Consider the following 19,301-nt stretch of genomic DNA (forward strand, 5'->3'; position numbering starts at 1 on the left):
TCATATCATGCCTGAATGAAACAAAAAAACACTGTCAAGTAAACAAAATGCCTGCTGAAATAGAAATATCTTCAACATGCTTTTGAATGTTTGTGTACAGTATCACTCGCAGCTCAGAAGGTAAGGAGTTCCAAAGTGATGGTGCTGCCACCGAAAAGGCACGCGCTCTGGTGTTTACAAGACAAGAATTCTGAATGGCAGGTATATCTGGTAATCCCAGTTGTGAGGACTGCAGGGACCTGAAAGGTTGTAGACACAGAGCAAAGTATTAGCTTTAGTTATCAAACTCTTTACCATGCCTCACGTTTGCTCACATCGCATCTCATTTTTCCTACATCATCATTAGTGTCTACCCTTTTGCAGATATTTCTGTCATCTGAAAAAGATAAACTTTTCCTACTAATCCCTGTATACCATTACTTCCAAAAATTGAATAGATCTGAGCCCAGGACTAATCCTTGAGACACTGCTGATATGCTTCTCGTTCTTGGAGTAAAGTCCATTTTCAGTATTCTTCGTTTTTGTATCACTCAGCCAGTTCACAAGCCAGTTTACCACCTTTAAACCCATCCCTAGGCAGATCAACTTATTTATGAGCCTTCTGTGTAGAACAGTGTCAAACACCTAGTGGAAATCTATACTGCATTCAGGCTTGCTTTGATCTGATTGTTTAAGCACCTAATCAAAGAAACTGATCAGATTTATTTTGATGATATCTTCCTCTAGTAAAACCATTCTCTGAGGACAAGCAGGATGGATGGTAGTCCTCACATATGGGTGACAACATCAGATGGAGCCCAAATGTGTCAAACTTATGTCAAAGATTCTAGAACTTTTGACTAGGCACACTGAGCATGCCCTAAGGCATGTGTCCATGTGGGGTCCCTCTTCAGTCTCTTCTTTTCCGCGGAGCTGTAAGTCTCATGGTGTGATTGAGCTCACTTTGGCTGATTTTAGTCTTGTGGAAAACAATTTTTTATTTTTCAATTTATTTTCAAAATTTTTGAAAACTTCCCAATAATACACTCTTGTACAGTAAAGCTGGTGTTTACAAAAAGAAATATATAGAAGAAATATAACAGTAGTCTTATCAAAAATTATGCAAACATTAATAAAAATTATAAGAATTATTGAGGAGGCGGAACTAAGAACACATGCATTCAAAGTAATTTTAAAGTAAATTATGTACGTAAAGTGATGCCACTACCACTATTTCACATAATTAAGCCAAGTCTGGTATGGAAGCCTCTTGGGTACGCGCATCTATGAAAGCTCTAAGTTGCACGGGCTCAAAGAAAATATACTTTACATTTAAATGCCTCACACAGCATTTACAAGGATATTTGAGAATAAAGCTGGCTCCTAGTTGATGGACTGCAGAACGCATCGTAAGGAAGTCCCTATGTCGGGTTTGTGTCGCTTTAATAACATCAGGATACATCCAGATCGGGCGTCCATAAACATTTAATTGTCTATTCCTGAAGAAAAGTTTCATAATATAATTACAATCTGATAAAAAGGCAAATGATATCAGTAAAGGTTTCCTTTGCGTTATCACAGTATCTAAAGTTATTTCCAGTATATTAGATACATCCAAAGTTGGTGTTTGATTACCTCCAAGTTCCATTTCTTCAGCTTGGGCCCACTGTTGAAAATAGAAAGCTTTAGTAATTACCGGTAGGATATTATCTGGAATTTTCAGGATTTGTTTCATGTTATTTCTGAAAAGTTCTAGAGGGGGAGAGCATGCTGTACACTGGGAAATTTAGCACCCTTAAATTGTGTGCTCTGAGAGCGTTTTCCACACTCTAGCCTTCTCTTGGTAGTCTTTTCAGATATAATTAACTTTTGTTGAATATTTTCAACAGTAGAGATCTTTTTTCCAGTTCTTCTACGTTTTTTTCCAAAATTTAAAATAAGATTATTATTTAATACTGATTGATTCTTTGTTTCTATTGTAACTTGGGACAGTATATTAATAGAATGTTCAATCAACTTTAAAACTGCCCAAATCCCCTCTAGCATTATTTTCTCTGGTGGTGTTATAACAAAACCCGCAGTTAAAGCCCTCATGTAGCTGTCTCCCGCTTCCATACCGTCGCTCACGCTCCTTGCATTACCTTGTGGTATTTCTGCTGTCACCTTCCTCTTAGCTGCCAGCAAGGGATCTGGAGTTAAGCTCTCTATTTCTCTTCTTGGGCTTATACTCCTTATTTCTCCCTGCCCACAGGTCTCTCGCCAGCTCACCTCCCAGTCGACAGTCTCCCTCATTCCAGTCAAACGCCGAAGGGCTCCTCGCTGCTTCAGGGGGTACCAGAAGGTATTGCGATGATTCCCAGGTGCGCGGGTCTGCTCGGCTCTTCGGGGCTGAGGGTGGTGTCACAGGTCAAGGGGATCAGCGCGCGCTCCAGCGCTACTCCCCCAGCGACCAAGCACTCCGGCGAGGATGTAGTGGCTCCCGAAAAAAAAACCCTCGATTCGAGGCTGTCGGAGGTCAATAGAGGGCGAATCTTCTTTCACCTGTCTAAGCCTCCCTTTTCTCTTAGTATGAGGCATATTCGTGGAAATTCAATGAAAAAGGTAAGAGCCTCTCCACAGGCGTTCACCACAGTTTCACTTGGCGGCCATCTTGCCTCCCCTGTGGAAAACATTTTCGCTCTTCATGTTTTCGTGGGTTTTTTTTTCCTTCAGTTCCGTTTCAGGGTCCCTCTCTGTGCTTTCCCATATAGTGTCTCTAGTAAGGGTTTTCGGCGTTTCAGGTAAGTTTCCTTTCATGGTCGATTTCTCCCCCCCCCCCCCCACCCGCCGTGGTGGTGGTGCTTCAGTGCCCACCAGCCATTGACGCCTGCCATCGCTTTCGACTTTGCAGCCCTTTTGTTTCATCACATCTGGTTTTCGCCGATGCCCTTAGTGCCTGAGGACCAAAACTATCACTGATCCTCATGACGTGTGTGTATCCTCTGCATGGAGGCATCACATGATATCCAGGGTTGCTGCTTATGCGCCCAGATGACCCCAAAAGAATGTCTGCTTTGACTCGACAAGATGGATCAGCTCTTTGGGTTGAGGAAATCCGAGCCATCTGCATTGGCAGCATCGAGGGACCTTGGAGCTGCACTGATAGACACTACAGCATCGACATCAGTTCCATTAATGCTGCTGGTGAAAAGGGGTGCCAGAGATCCACCATTGTTTAGCTCCTCCAGGCCAAGGACGCCAGGTTCGTCATCTTTGACCTTGGAATGGGGAAACCTAAGAAGCATTGGCACAGGTCCCCGTCTATGCATGGTGCTAGGCATGGGGATGCACTAGCTTTTGCCATGATGCCCCCGAAGCGACACCCCCCCCCCCCCATAGCGAGGAGAGCACATCCTCTTATCTGTGTTGGTGGCCGACTGTCTCCACTGGTCTTGGTGCCAGTCATTGATCCCCCTCACAGGTCCGAAGAAGATCTGGCCACCCCTGCGTCCTCCTAGTTGGTGTTGGCATCGGCAATGTTTGAGGAGGAGCTGGAGCGCCGTCCAGCTGGTGGACCAGGTGCTGCAGAGCTTTGGTCCTGTGGCATAGACAGCACCAGACCTGGTGCTGTCTGATCTTGTACCGCTTCGGAAGAAGCTCAACGTGCTCATCGGTGCATTTCCGACCCAGCTGGCACTGGTTCTCAGGATAGCATTTGGGCACCAAGGACTTCCCCTATTGATACAGTGATCATTGCCAGTTCCTCCAAAGTGGAAGTTGCACAGAGGCCAGCAGAGTTGCCAAGGCCTGTAGCTTCCCCATCCAGTTCTATCGATGCCTACACCTCTGGACGAAGACTGAGCATCTAGGACCCCATTCACTGTAGCATGCAGTGAGGATGAGGATCCCTACAGCTCCTGGGGGGATGATCTGACTGAGTCGTCCTCCTCGGACTCTGATAATCTCCCTTCAGACTCTTCTCCTCCAGGTGAATGAAGGAAGTTCCTGCATGAGGACTTAACCTTCGCAGGGTGATAGCGGAGGCCATTCCATTTCAACTTTTGACAGAGGAGTATGCCACGCACAAAATGCTTGAGATCCTTCAGTTAATGGAGCCTCCTAAGGAGATTGTGGTGGTCCCAGTATATCAGATCCTTAAGGAGTTGCTGCTGAGGATATGGCAACACCCCTTCACAGTGCCTCCCATTAACAAGAAGGTGGATGGGGTCTACGTTGTCCAAAAGGCTGCCGGATTCGATAAGCATCAGCTGCCTCACCAGTCGATGGTGGTTAAATTCGCTCTCGAGGGCCAAGCACTCTCTGACCATTCTTCGGCACCTCCAGGGAAGGCCCACAGAGCAATGGACATTCTTGGGAGGAAGGTGTTCCAAGGCGCCATGCTTATTGCCCGCATCGCTGCCTACCAGCTCTACATGAGCCAGTACTCGCGGGACATCTGGAAACAGGTACAGGAGGTGGCTGAGCAGCTGCTCAACAGCAGCAAAACACTCATGTTGCTGGTGCAAAAGGGTCTGGTGTTTGGAAAACACAAGGTCCATGCGACCTACGATGTCTTAGAAATGGCATCAAGAGTTTCTCCGAGGACAAGCAGGATGGTAGTCCTCACACATGGGTGACATCATCAGATGGAGCCCGGCATAGAACTTTGACATGAAAGAATCTCTAGAATTTTCAAGCATGCCCTACTGAGCATGTGCAGATGTAGTCATCACCCTGCCCCCTAGGCAGAGTCCCTCAGTCTTTCTTTTTCTGCAGAGCTGTATGATCATGGCAGCCATGTGCTCACGGTATTCAGCTTTGCGCTCTCCCTCAGTTTCTGTAAGTGGTTTTTTTCCAGAACTGCAGTTGTTTTCTTTCCTTTACCTTATGGTAGTTTTCTTTCCTTTCTCTTTTTCTTCTCCTGTCTGCTATTCGCATGGCGGGTCTTAGACTCTGCCAGTCTGCACAGTGACTATTTCTTCCTTTAAAAAAAAAAAAAGTGGGTTTCCAGCACCCCTATATAAAATATATTCTGCACCTGCAGCTTAGTATATGTGCTTGCTCTGTCTGTTTTTGTACCTTTTGCCTGGTACTGGCAGGACTACTGAGTACAGTCCGTGGGTGATCTACATAGGTCGCTGAGACTGGGGACTCGCCTGCATGCTACCCGGGCAGGAGTTCCATGTCATTTCACTGATCCAGTCGGCATTGATGGAGGTCAGACAGTGAAGAGATCGAGGACCATACCATTCTTGTGGGGGGGAACTAGTCTTCACGGGCAGGAGCCCTGGATGATGTAGCCTCCCCTCCTGCTTGCCGGTGATGACAGTGCAGTCTCCCTGGGAGAGAGTGACCTGGAGCCTAAGCAAGCAGCTTGCTGCTGCGCCTTCGGTGCCATGCCCATTAGCTGTTACCTATGCACTTCTGTGACCAGCGTACAGTTAATCTGATGCATCGATGTCAGGATTGCATTGGGGACCAGGACTGCCGTAGAGCGCCATGTCACCCTTGATGCTGTTGAGGGGCTGGTGTTCTCTCAATGCCATTGGGGTGTGTGACTGCCCTCTATGCCATAAAGGTCTTCCGTGCCGTAGGCAATTGTGGACTTGAGGCACCAGATTCATCGAGTGCCTGGAGCTTTGAGGTGGTGGACCCATCCATTACATGGATGCCTCTGTTACATTCCATGCCATGGATGCCTTGGCAATATGGGCGTGGCCTCAATGCTGGGGCCGTCAAGGTGCATGGCCTCATTGCCATCGTGGTGCGGAACTGCCCTGATACTATAGATGCCCTTGGTGCCATTGGGCCCTGGTTGTCCTGGGACCGTCGACCACCAGGGCTCTTGGGAGCCCTCAAGCAGCAGGGACTTCAGCCTTGAATGGATAAAACACCAGGATTGCCCTTTACTCAAGGCACCCTAGTATGCTGAGGCATACTGGTGTAGTGGTGTCCCGATGGAGCACTGAGGGGCATTGTGCTGTCTTATCATTGGCCTATTGCTGTCGGGCACCATGGATGCCGATGATCTCGGGGGGGGCCCTGAGCAACTGGGGTTGGGAGGCATCAGAAGCCCTGTATTCATGCACCATTGGTGTTAATGATCACTAGCAAGGCTGTTGTCAGCCATAGTCGCTTGCAAGAGACGCCATTGAGCTCGAAGCATCAGTGTTCTCAGATGGATAGGTAAGACGAGGAGAACAGTTGATGGCACTGGCAGATGAGGCATGGTTCATGCAACTATTTTTCCACTACTGGACCGCGTGCTTCCTTGGGGGAAGTATTTGCAATTATGGCTGGTGTATTAATACCTAAGCCAGGTGCTTGGCCATCTGTTCCAAGATCGCCTTGGCCCTATCCTCGTACCATTAGGGTTTCCGGGCTGGTGAAGAAATCCTGTTCAGGGTTTGCACTTGCAGTAACCCGGCTTCCTGTCTTTTAGTAGTATTTCTGAATTTCTTTCCTAGGGAATTCACTCTGTTTCAGCTGTTCCAAACAGGCTGAGAGCTCTATCTCAGTGGGTTACTCCCTACGAGAATTGGCAATGGGTTATTCACTTGAGGTTTGGATATACCACCTAACACCTTGTGCTTACCCCAGCAGTCCAGCGGTCTGCCTCCTTGTGTTCTCGCTCCCCTCAGGGGGAGGGGAGGAAAAGCTAAGGAGTTCGTGGTATATCTTAGTAAATACCTGCAGGGAAAGATAGACCATGTTTTCCCTATATTTTTACCAGGCTCTGGCCAATATTGCCTTTAGCGTTTCTCTCTTCACTAGGTTGCCCAAAGTGCCTTCCCATTCACCTGACCGATCCTGTAGATAGAATGGCCCTGCCCTTGACAGAGTGCAGTGTGGGTGAGCTTCAGGCCTAACTTCTCTCCATGCTCTGGAGTTGGGTTAGTAGTCTATTCAGGGGTTGCAATTTATCCTCTGAAACTCTTGACACAGTCCTGCATTATCAGCTAGGTCTGATGCTTTGGCACATAGGGTCTGTCTCAGGCCCTGCCATTTTTGCTGATTTATTCTCCAAGCATTGCTTGGGCTTTTCTGCCCATTATGCCTATTAGTCACACATGGGCACACTTTTGCAGAGATATTTTGTCCTTTGGATGTTAGTGACCGCAGTTTCTTTCTGGGGAGTACTCTGGCCCCAATTGGGTTTTTGGTTGACTTCTAACATCAAAAGAAACTGGGTCTTCATACAAGAGACCTTATTTTGTTTACATCTCTGGGCTTTTCCCTGTATCCAGGAGGTTCTAGGCCTATTTTGTCAGTTACTGATTTGAAACCCTGCTTGCAATGTTTTCCGTGATGCAGAGTATGCTTCTGCTCACACTCGCATCACTCCTCTGCCTTAGGCGCCCCTGCTACACATGAGGGTTTTGTTTGTCATTTCTATGATTTTTCTTTGTAGAACCCAAACTGTTCTCCAACTGGACCCCTTGTGAGTCAGCTACCTCACAGGCAAAAGACAGGTGGGTAGTGATTCTGCACTGTACAGTTTCCCGCTTTGTCCTGCTCGGACAGTCTATAGCTAGGGTTCACCCATGCATGAGGACTACCATCCTGCTTGTCCTCTGAGAAAATAGAGTTGCTTACGTGTAACAGGTATTCTCCAAGGACAGCAGGATCATAGTCCTCATGAAACGCACGCGCCTCCCCTGGGAGTTGGTTTCTCCATGTATTAGCTATATTATAGATTGAGTGACTCTGCCTAGTTGGGAAGGGTGATGACTAGAGCTGCACCTTCTAAGTAGGGCATGTTTGAAAGTTCTTGATTCTTTGAGATCAAAGTTCTGTGCTGGGCTCCATCTGATGTCACCCATGTGTGAGGACTAACATCCTGCTGTCCTCTGAACACCTGTTACAGGTAAGCAACTCTGCTTTCTACAGTGGGAATCTTCACCTGCAGAATGGCATGGCTGTGGATCTTGGATCTCCGACTGGAGGTACAGGAATGACTCGCTGACATGCTGTGTACAGGAGAGAATCTCTTCGGAGATAGGGTGAGGGATGCTGTGGCGCAACTTTGGGACCACCATGAGACCCTCCAACAACTCTCTGCCAGTACTCCGGACCAGTCCTCCTCATCCAGGTGGCCATCGAGGCTGGGGCATAGGAAATCTTTCTACCTCTTCGCACCTTTCAACACCATCAGGGCTCCTGCAACAGTTTCAGGCAGCAGAGAGCCTCCAAACCCCAGTCAGCTCATTAGTCAACTGTGAGGATAGGGTTTTGACTGGGGCTGTAGGGGAGCATAAGCCAGTTGCCTGTACCCAGGATGATGGATCCTCTGGTCGGGGGCAGGCTGTGGTATTTTGTGAACAAGTGGCCCAGTATGACTCTAGACCAGTGTGTTCTGTCCATCGTCCAAAAGGGTACCAATTGAATCTATTGGGTGTCCTGCCAAATTGCCCTCTGTGCCCACATTGAGGGCTGGTAGCGCATCAGGTGGTATTACAAGCAGTGTTCTCCTCCCTCTTAATGACCAGAGCGGTCGAGCCCATACCACCAAGACAAAGAGGGCAGGGATTACTCCAGGTACTTCCTGATTCCTAAGAGAACTGGACTCCGTCCCATGCTAGACCTAAGGGTTGGCTGCAACCATCCATGTTACTCTCTTGGTAAGTTTACACGTGCACAGATCCCAATGGACTCTGAGGTCTCAGTGGTGCCAGGCCACTCAGAGCCTCCAGGATTGTATCAGAGTCATCTTTCTGGGATTCATTGTCCTGGTGGTGGATACTTTCCAATCTGGAACAGGGGATCTCATTTTGGTGTCCCCCCCCTTTCAAATTTTCCTAACCATGGATGCATCTCCCCTGGGATAGGGAGTTCATGTAAATGGGCTTGGCACCCAGGGTCTTTGGTCCGCTCATCAACGTTCTTGTCAAATCAACTTCCTGGAGCTTTGGGCAATCAGGTACCCAATATGGGCTTTCAGAGATCAGCTGTCCAACAAAGTTGTCCTGATCCAGTCCGACAACCAGGTAGCCATGTGGTATGTCAACAAACAGGGATGCACAGGATTATACCTACTGTATCAGGAAGTGGTTGTGGGCCCTGTCCCATTGGTTGGTGCTCTGGGCCATGTACCTGGCTGGGATGGAGAACGTGGTAGCAGACAGGCTGAGTCGAGCCTTCAGACCCCACGAGTGGTCCCTGGACCAAGGGTAGCAAATCAGATATTCTGCCTCTGGGGGAGCCCAGACGTAGATCTGTTCATGTCCTCATGCAACAGGAACGTGACTTGGTTCTGCTCCCTGTACAGGTCAGGCAGCAAACCAGCCTTGGACACCCTTGCTAGTCATTGGGCAAGGGTCTTCTGTATATGTATCCTCCGATTACTTTAGTGGTGAATACTTTTGTGAGGACAGAGGGACTGTAATCCTCAAGGCCCCTCATTGGCTGAGACAAGTCTGGTTTCCACTTCCACGGGAGCTGTCCATCAGGAAACCGATCAGTCTGGGGACTTCCCCAGATCTCATGAGGCAAGATCAGGGCAGGCTGTGGCATCCCAACTTCCAGGCCCTCTCTCTCACAGCTTGGATGTTGAGAGGTTGATTCTGCAGCCACTTGATCTTTCAGAAGAGGTCTTGGGTCCTGGTGGCTTCTAGAAAGCCTTCCACTAGAAAGTCCTACGGACTGAAGTGGAAGGTTTTCCGTGTGGTGTGAGCAGAAGTCCCTAGATATGTTCTCCTGCCCCACACAAAAACTGTTTAATTACTTTCTACACCTATCAGAAGTTGGCTTGAAAACCACCTCTGTTACAGTTCATCTGATGGCAATTAATATGCCAGTCTCTGTACAGCCTATAGTTGTACGTTTCTTGTAGGACCTGCATCAGTTAAAGCCTCCCTTAGGGACCACAACATGGTATTAGCTCAGCTGATGAAAGCTCCTTTTGAGCTGCTGCACACCTGTGACCTGAAGTACCTGGCCTGGAAGGTCAAAATGTTGGTGGTGGTCATAGCCACGTCAGCGTGCAGGGTCAGTGAGTTCCAGGCCTTAGTGAATTATCCACCTTATACTAAATTTTATCATGACAGGGTGGTATTGCGTATACCCCCTAAGTTCCTGCCTAAGGTGGTGATGGATTTCCATCTTAACCAGTCAATCATCTTGCTAATATTCTTTCCCAGGCTCCATTCGCACCAAGGCGAAATAGCACTGCACAATTTGGACTGCAAGCAAGCCTTAGCCTTCTATCGAGCAGACAGAAGCCCATAGACAGCCCCCACAGAACTTTGTTTCTTTAGATAAGAATAGGTTGGGCGTTGCCATTGCCAAATAGACAATATCCAATTGGCTAGCAGATTGTATCTCCTTCTGTTATCCCCAGGCTTGACTGCATCTTGGGGGTCATATCATGGCTCATTCTGTCAGAGCCATGGCAGCATCAGTGGTCCACTTGCAATCAGCTCTTTTGGAGGAGATCTGCAAGGCTGAGACATGGAGTTCTCTCCCCACATTCACATCACATTACTGTCTGGATAGGGATGGCTGACGCAACAATAGGTTCAGCCAGTCTGTCCTTCGGAACCTATTTGAGAACCCAACTCTCTCAACCCTAGGACCCATTGTTTGGTCGTCGTCCTCTGTTACAGCACTGGTGTTGTGCCCATTGGTACCTGGTTAGTTCTCTATTGCTCCTCTTTTTTATTGGGGAGCAACATTCATGGATGTGTGAGAACTAACATCCTGCTTGCCCTTGGAGAAAGCAGAGTTGTTTACCTGTAACAGCTGTTCTCTAAGGCCAACAGGATGTTAGTCTTTACGAAACCTGCCTGCCACTCATACGGCTGGGTTTCTCCTATTTTTTATTTTTAATCATCATTCCATGTTACGAGACTGAAGACAGATCCTGCATGGATGCATGGTATAGGGCATGCTCATTGTGCCTAGTCAAAATTCTAAAGGTTTTGACCCAAGTTTTCCTTATCGGGGCTCCATCTGATGATGTCACCCATGTGTGAGGGCTAACATCCTGCTGTCCTCGGAGAATATCTGTTACAGGTAGATAACTCTGCTTATTGCACTGTATCCTGTAATCTGTTGAATTGAAGATATTCCCCAGTCCTTTCCTTTCAGTGGTGACTCCATTAATTTACCCACCATAGAGGTCATACTGATTGGCTTGAAGTTACCAGTCTCTGCTCTGCTTCTCTTTGAAGAGGGACCGCATTTGCCTCTTCCCAGTCCTCTAGAGCCAATCCTGTCTCCAAAGAACTGCTAGATCAGACTGTATCCTCTAAGCTCCTCTAATATGTCTTGTCTGATCCCATTGACTTGTTCATTTTCAGGATTGCCAGTTCTATGCTAACATCTGGAAGTGGCAGCATATAAAGAACAGATAGACAAACATTCTCACAGTTCTAAAAATGAATTTTATTCTGAAATATTAAAATCCTATGTATAAAACTTTGTGGTACTTTGTATGGGCCGACTTTAGCCCCAGTCATGATGTTTTTGGCTAATATATTCTTTGGAGAGAGAGAGGTGTGTCCCAAATGCACTTGCTTGGTGTCAGTCTCAGGTTGTGCCTACCTGATTCAGAAAACATTTTATCAACTACTTTTTTACTTATTACAAAAGAAAATCCAAGTGGTGGCATTATATATACTTGGGTGCTAATCTTTTGACTGAATCATGGGGGAAATTTTTTTTGAAAGCTTCATTTTTAAACTTGTACCTCCCAAACATTTATTTTTCAAACTTTTATCTAGTACTGAGAAAACAAATATTACAGGAATGTTAGCTACATTGACTCACTGATGATTAAAAGTAGTCCTCGCTCACAAAACAAAGCAGCTTGTAAGTCAGATGAACATACACAGCTGAAAATGTCAGATAATATGGACTAGAGATTTCGACTAAGCCTCATAGGAAAATGAACACGATCTGGCACGTCTGAAGGGGAAGCCCTTGGTAGTATGTGTCAAGGGTTTTCCTAGAAAGGCAGAGGGCGGGGTTTGTACTACTGGGGCTACTGTGGTTGGGTGGATTTTAAATTGCAGGCATCTTGCAAAGTTCGACTTTGTAAATGGCACACTACAAAAATAAGAAAATTGGTTGGTCTCTCTTTTTTTTTTTTTTCGGGTCTAATTACAGATTTAGATGCCCTGCAGTTTGACATGCATAATTTTTGAACTGTCAGCATCTATATTGGTCTTTTCAAGTTTTATGAATAGCATGCTACTAAAGTTACAAATGTACATCCCCCCCCTGCATGTGGGACACACTGCATTTTAAATGTGCTCTTGTGGTGGGCCAGGTGCTACCCTCGTCTGACAGAAATGGCATAAAATATATTAATGCAGATACATGCCTTGTTTATTTCTTAAGTCTGCATTTCCACATTCACTAATGATAAATGTGCTGCTATTTCATGAAATAGTTGATCATTTTAATTGGAATTTTTTGTTGTAAGAGGATGTTAAAATCCCAAACCACCATAGCTATGTGCAGATTTATCTTTCAAACCTGACCTGTGCTGTACAAGTGGCATTTCACTTTTTTGGTTTGATTGCATGGCGTATGTCTGAAGCCTCAGATGACAGTGGTGCACTAAAATCCTGCCACAAGTTTGTGTTTATATGGTTTACGTGTATGTATATATGCTAACTGTATGAAGGCATAAACCCCTCTTAAATTCCCATAATATAAAATTGTCAAGAGCCAGCCAACAGTAATGCATATGGCATTCGGGGAGTGCCTTTACTAATTGGCTGTTGCCTGAGAAAAGGGTACGCTTGGCATCTACTTAACACTGTGGGTTTGGCAGGAAGCCAGCCTTGGGGTCAGGTTGTTGTGAATGAAGCTGCATGTGGTTAAGGAGGAGTTAAAATGATTCATGTCCTTGATGATATAGTAAGCAGAGCCTTCCAACAGGAAAGCTGATGTGGTAGGCTCCCTGTCCCTTTCCCCCTCCTCTCCCCCCACCATTCCTCCATTTTTTTCTTTTTAATCCCTGCCACCTTTAGTGAACATTGTTTTTAATGGGAGGGAATATTCAGTTTTATATCCTGATGAATACCTTTTAAACAGCTTGCACCACCTAATGTGATTTTGTTACAGATGGAGTCTGGAGAGGAGGTGGAAGTAGAGGAGTTCTATGTAAAATACAAAAACTTGTAAGTGAATTGTAATGTATTGACACCAGTTCTTTTCAGATTTGTCCCAATAGGGAATAATTGTAGGCCAGATTTATTAAACAGTTTCTTGTATTTTGATGTTGGTGTAGCGAGGGAGGGGAGTGATCCCTTAGTAAATTTGACCTTGCGCCACATCAGACTTGTGCTTTGGAGCTGACAATTTGTTGATCTGTGTTTGACTGGACTGATGACTGTACGAGTGGCAGTTTCTCAATGAAATGAATACTGGTACTGTAAATCAGCTTGCCTTACATGTTTCCAAGACAAAAGAATAAAAACCAAGTTGAATATTGATACATTTTTTTTCTAGCAAAAACTTGGAATATATATTTATTTTTGTGTGTGTATTATATTCTTTCAGCTTATAAAAAGATAAGACTACCTGATTATTTGAATTAGTATGAATTAAAAACAGTTATTTGGTACATTAAGACACTTTTGTCTGTGGATGAACTTAAATATTTGAACACACCCCTCTTCAGTGGATTTATATATATATATATATATATATATATATATATATTAGACCATCTTTCACAAGAGAGAGACTATCAGTTCAAGCTGCAGATGCTTGATTTTATTAATTGTTTTCCAGCTCTTCCCACGAGTGTATCAGATCCATATACAGTCTACCATTATTTAGCTGCGTGTTGCTTCAAGAAACAGAAATTGAAAGGTTAATTTAAAAAGAGAGAACATTGTGTTCTGGCACTGTGCACCTATCCGGTTGCAGCAGCCCTCTTGTACGTACTTCCTATACCCCTGCTGCAGACCAGGCCCCTATTCAGTGCTGACTGACATCAACCTAAAGGCTTTTGTATGTTTTTTTTATTAAAATTCTGGTTTAATATCCACTTCTGAGGAGCAACTGTCATCTGAATCTGGATAAACATGGACTATTTTGGCTTTTACAAGCAAATATAAAAAGGTTGGGTATGATATGAAGTGCCTCTTTAAAGGGGAGGGGGGTAGTGGGGGGTGTTCAAACCTGATCATAGAGGAAAAAATAAAATGACTGTTTAGCACCCTGTTTAGTCCTTTTTTTCTTTTTTTAATTATTAAAATCAGTTATATGAAATGTGCCATTAGGTAAGCCCTGCTCTTTGTTTATGGGAATCATACCGTTTAGCCTTTTTTAGGGGTTGTAAGGCATTATTCTCCATGAAACAGGCACTGTTGTGTTTAGCCTCATTTTAGATCCTGTTAGAATTCATTCTTCCAAAACATCGTCATGATAACATAGCAGACAATATAACTTCATAGCTGGGAGAAGGTTAAGTAATAGGCAAGGAGAAGGTAGGGGATGCCTCATTTGCTTAGTCAACATTGTAGTTGAGAGTCCCTTAGTTTGCTGATTGTGTTGTGAGTTCAAATCCCTTAATATCCAGTTTGAAAAATTGGGTTATGGTGCTGTGGAGCACTAGGTAGTGTGTTGGCCTCCCACTGTCATTCCCCATTCTACCTGATCCCAGTAAGGTGACCTTTAGCACACTGTCACTGAGAAAACTGCACATCCCAGTTTTGGGGAATGTGGGGTTTTGTTTTTTTTTTCTTTAATTTTTTGGCAAAGGAGAGGAGGAAAAACAGAGCTAAGGATTTCTTGCCATCATCAAATCCCCCTTTGACTAGTGCTGATAATGTCCACAAAGTAACTGTTTATTATATCAACTGCCTCTTTACAGGAGCTGATGGTTGGTGTTCTCAGAGATAGAGGAATACACAGTACAAAGGTTTTAATTATTGTGCCTTTTTAATGATATTTTGGTTTGTTTGTTTTTTGTTTTTTTTTAATTCTAAAGCTCTTTTCTTCATTGCCAATGGGCAACTGTAGAAGAGTTGGGGAAGGACAAGAGAATCCATCAAAAGATTAAACGGTTCAAAGCAAAGCAGGGTCAGAGCAAATTCTTTTCAGAGGTATGGTATTTATTATAGGTTGTGTGATGGACTTTCAGAGTCCCATGTAAAACTGTTTCAGATTTCTACTTCCAGGAACTTTCTGGAGCATTTAAGCTGTTTGTGGCTCATTTCTTACATGCAGCAAATGGTAAATTGCTAAAACAGTGTGTAAACAGGAAGTTTCTCAGCCTTCCTGTTACTTACTCTTTTATAAATCATTTGGCATGTATATTGGAGTAAAATAGAAAAGCGTAGAGGTTTTGGTACTGCCAGAACACAAGTTTTCTGTACGCACTACCCACTTATAGCCACAGATAACTTCTGAGTCTCTTTGGTTGGAATAGCTGAAGATGTTTTAAGATTAAAAAAAAAAAAAAGCAGTGATATTACAAAGCTGTTTGGCAAATTGCATTTATACCATTTTGAAATTTCAACAGAAGTCCTTATTACGTATGCAAATATATTTATTTACCTTTAAGATCTGTGAACACTTTTCAAGGAAAAAGTTAGAAGGTGCCCTCACTTTTTCATGTAATTGAGGCTACCCCATTTTGTGTCTTCATGATTGTTGATTTTTTTTTTTTTTTGTGGGGTGTTCAAGTGATCTGTCTCCTACCTTCAGTTTAAGAAACCTTTAGTTTTGGGGGGTTTTTTCGTTTTGTTTTTTTTATTGCTGAACACCTATAGTTTCCCTATTTTAAAACATTTAATGAGTGGTCCTTGCTTTCTTATTTACTTCTCCATTATTATGTGAAGCAGTATGATGGCATTAAAGTATAGGGAGGGAACAGTAGCACCTCCCCCCCCCTGCAAACTTACACCCAAGTTTCAGAACACATTAAACCAGTCTTCAGTTTTCCAAGAAATATGCACTTTCCATTTACAAAACTGGCAGCCCTTTGATTCTTGCTTAAAAAGCAAACGGCTGTTTGATAATCTAAAACAGCACTTAATGTACACTGCTCTAATTTCTTTATTGCAAGCTGTAGTTCTCAAGAATGCTAAATGCGTGGCATGCCATAAGCCGTTTTCGATTGCTCATTAGTGAATTGTAATTTCACACTTCATTTAAAATATTCTTAAACATTCTCTTGCAGTAAAAGGTTTCACACAGTAATTAAGAGGCCCAGTTAACTAAGTCTGAGGAGCCCACTTCCCTCACGGGGAGCGATCCTGCTGAATTGTAGCATTTCAATTAATGTGCTTAAGTTTGCTGAATAGAATTTTGATGTCACTATGATCCAAAATACTAATGCCTATTGAATAAAAATATATATTTTCCCTTCCAGGAAAGAGGGAATGAAAGATTAGGTGTTTCGTAGCTCTGTTTATTTTTCATTCTTCCCCCAACAGATTGAAGATGAGCTCTTTAATCCTGACTATGTGGAAATTGATCGAATTTTGGATGTTGCTCCCAGCACTGATGATAATGGTGAGGTAAGGAAAAAGCGTGTGTGTGTGTGTGTGTGTGTGTGTGTGAGATAGATATATATATATATATATATCTATCTATCTATCTCACTCACACACACACACAAATGAGGCACCCTTCAAGTGACAACATAGATATATATATATATATCTATGTTGTCACTTGAAGAGTGCCTCATTTAAATATTCATGATTCCAGTCAGACATGATGCAAACAACTGGGTAAAGATGCTCAAAATGATGAAATGAGGATAAGGGTGATATTTCCAAGAAGGATTAGTGGTGTTTGCATGAGCATAGATTGAGGAAAAAGTCACTGTAAATATTGGCCAAATAATGAGTTAACCTCATTCTGTATATAGCGAGATACTAAAAACATTAATCTATTATTTCTAGTAACCTGAGCTCATTTATAATCCTTTTCCAGTTTTGTGGGCTTAGTATTTAACAGTTTTTAAATATTTTTTGTCTTTCAATCTCTCATGTACCTTCTTTAAATGCTGGGTAGTACTGATGTTCAAGCAAGCTAGCTTCATAGCCTAGTGAGTTTTTTGTGGCATGAAGTGCTCTTAGCAAGCATATCAACCCTTGCACTGAAAATGCAAACACTATTTCTCTTGTGATAACCATTTTCAACTGCGATACTTACATGATGCAAAAACACCTGCTGGCATATTCATTTAAAAATAAATATTTTTAGAATATTCTATTTCAAAGTTACATGTGTGCGTCTTGCAGTGCAGCCCAATTCTGGACATTACTTTGCTCTTTTCTGAAATTAATTTTTCTTTGCTAAATATAGCCTATGACTCATTATTTGGTGAAGTGGTGCTCGCTTCCCTATGAAGACAGCACTTGGGAACTGAAGCAAGACATAGATCAAGCTAAGATTGAAGAATTTGAGAAACTGAAGTCTAGGGAGCCAGCAACAGAGCATGTGGTAAGAATTGGCAACTGTACACAGGATTTCATTTGAAAATAGCAAAGTAATGTGGTGTTTCGGAAACCACTAATGGGATTTACTGTATTTGAAACAGGAGCGACCTCCTGCTGACGAGTGGAAGAAATCTGAGACTTCCAGGGAGTATAAAAACAATAACAAACTCAGGGAATACCAGTTAGAGGGAGTGAACTGGCTTCTGTTCAACTGGTATAACACGTATGTAGACATTTTAACTTTTGGCACTGATGGAAACTTTTATAGGTTTACTACATAACCTAGTTTAATTGTCAGGACCAAGATTAACACTGTAAAATAGTAAATCACATTTTTTTTCATTACTTGGGAATTATTATCTGGCTTGGTGTACAACTGATGTGGTTTGCTGTAGAACGGGAAGTTTTCCTGCTGCATCGCACAATACGTTTGCTGCCCCTGTGAACTGTTGAAGACATCTCTCTGGAAATTGTACATTTGAAAGAATGCATTTGTCATGTATGCTTTGGTAACAGTTTATTATCTCTCTGATTTCAGACGAAACTGCATTTTAGCAGATGAAATGGGGTTAGGAAAAACTATCCAGTCCATTACATTTCTCTATGAGATATATATGAAGGGAATCCATGGTCCTTTTTTGGTTATTGCCCCTCTGTCCACAATCCCAAACTGGGAAAGAGAGTTTCGCACCTGGACCGAGTTGAATGTGGTTGTGTATCATGGGAGTCAAGCTAGCCGTCGGACCATTCAAATGTATGAAATGTACTTCAAAGATCCGCAGGTAAGAGTAATGCAATACACTACTATCAGTGCTTGGGATTAGATGGACATAAGAGTTGGAAAGAGCTCTTCTCACAACTTGCTAAGATGTAGAAGCCATGTGTACTCTGTAGCCCTTATTAGTTTCAGCCTTTGTGGAGCCATGCAATGGGTCATAAAAGAATTTAATGAATTCTAAACACACACAACTCTCATGCTCTGCCGATGCCATTTTAAGCAAACAGAATTGCTTCATAGAAGAATACTTAGAAAATGATGCCTGCTCATGCATTTCGTACATATATTTTCTGGCCGAGAGAGGTGGTGGTGGTAATTCTACTGGGTCTGTAGTGTTACTCTTCTGCTAAGTAGGTGGGGATTCTTGAATGTGACATGATTATACCCAAGATCACCTGCATTCACAAGCAGCTTAAATTTCCATTCTCCTCCCCCCCCCCCCCCCCCCCAAACCATCCAGCTTTTTTCTGCTTCTGAAACAAGTTTTCACAGCCACCTCTATTCACCATGGTATATTGATAGCTCCTAACCAATAGATTCTCCTCCTATATCGTAACATTTAGTTGGTAGATACAACTACCAAGCAAGCTAGAACAGATATGGTGGCATCTCATCACTCATAAGGCAGATGATGCTGTGAAAGATGACCTAAGGATAAAAACAGAAAACCTTATTTTCCTGGTCCATATCTCTCTAGCATCCTGGTTTTGGGTTTTGTTTTGTTTTTTTGGCATTTTTTAAATTGCTTTAGAAGCATAGCATTCAAATTGAAATGTATGTAAAGTTTTGGGTTTTTTTGGGTTTTTTTTATATGCATGTTCAATGAAATGCTGCAGAACTACATTTTGAAAGTAAATATTTAAACTGGTCCTTTTCTCATAACTTGAAAATGGAAGGTTTATGAAAGTAATTTTAATTTGTTTACCTTGCTCCCTGAATTATATGGATTGAGGCAGTGTGATTTACTGATTCGTATCTTGTGTGTTCTTTTAATGTTAGAACACATCCCCATCTACTTGCCTCTAAATAATTAATTTTTAATATGTTTGAGACTCACTATGTGTGGGGATTAAGTATTTTATAACTGCATATTTATCCCATGTGGAAGCATATGGAAAGTTGAACTTCCTCTTCATCCAGGCAAGCCAGGA

The 19,301-nt window shown here is 43.4% G+C and overlaps 1 protein-coding gene across 8 annotated transcripts in view; it reads left to right on the forward strand.

The window, feature by feature from the left end:
• Positions 1 to 19,301, forward strand: part of CHD7 (chromodomain helicase DNA binding protein 7) — a 509,619-nt gene that overhangs the window by 328,474 nt on the left and 161,844 nt on the right. For all 8 annotated transcript variants that reach the window (XM_029591355.1, XM_029591364.1, XM_029591363.1 and 5 more), the window contains exons 7-12: positions 13,033 to 13,088; positions 14,909 to 15,023; positions 16,359 to 16,442; positions 17,239 to 17,376; positions 17,474 to 17,595; positions 17,911 to 18,154. In XM_029591355.1, coding sequence (XP_029447215.1) covers positions 13,033 to 13,088; positions 14,909 to 15,023; positions 16,359 to 16,442; positions 17,239 to 17,376; positions 17,474 to 17,595; positions 17,911 to 18,154 — 759 coding nt within the window. The remainder of the gene's footprint in view (positions 1 to 13,032; positions 13,089 to 14,908; positions 15,024 to 16,358; positions 16,443 to 17,238; positions 17,377 to 17,473; positions 17,596 to 17,910; positions 18,155 to 19,301) is intronic.

This window comes from Rhinatrema bivittatum, chromosome 2 (assembly GCF_901001135.1).
Source record: "Rhinatrema bivittatum chromosome 2, aRhiBiv1.1, whole genome shotgun sequence".
Classification (NCBI taxonomy): Eukaryota; Metazoa; Chordata; class Amphibia; order Gymnophiona; family Rhinatrematidae; genus Rhinatrema; species Rhinatrema bivittatum.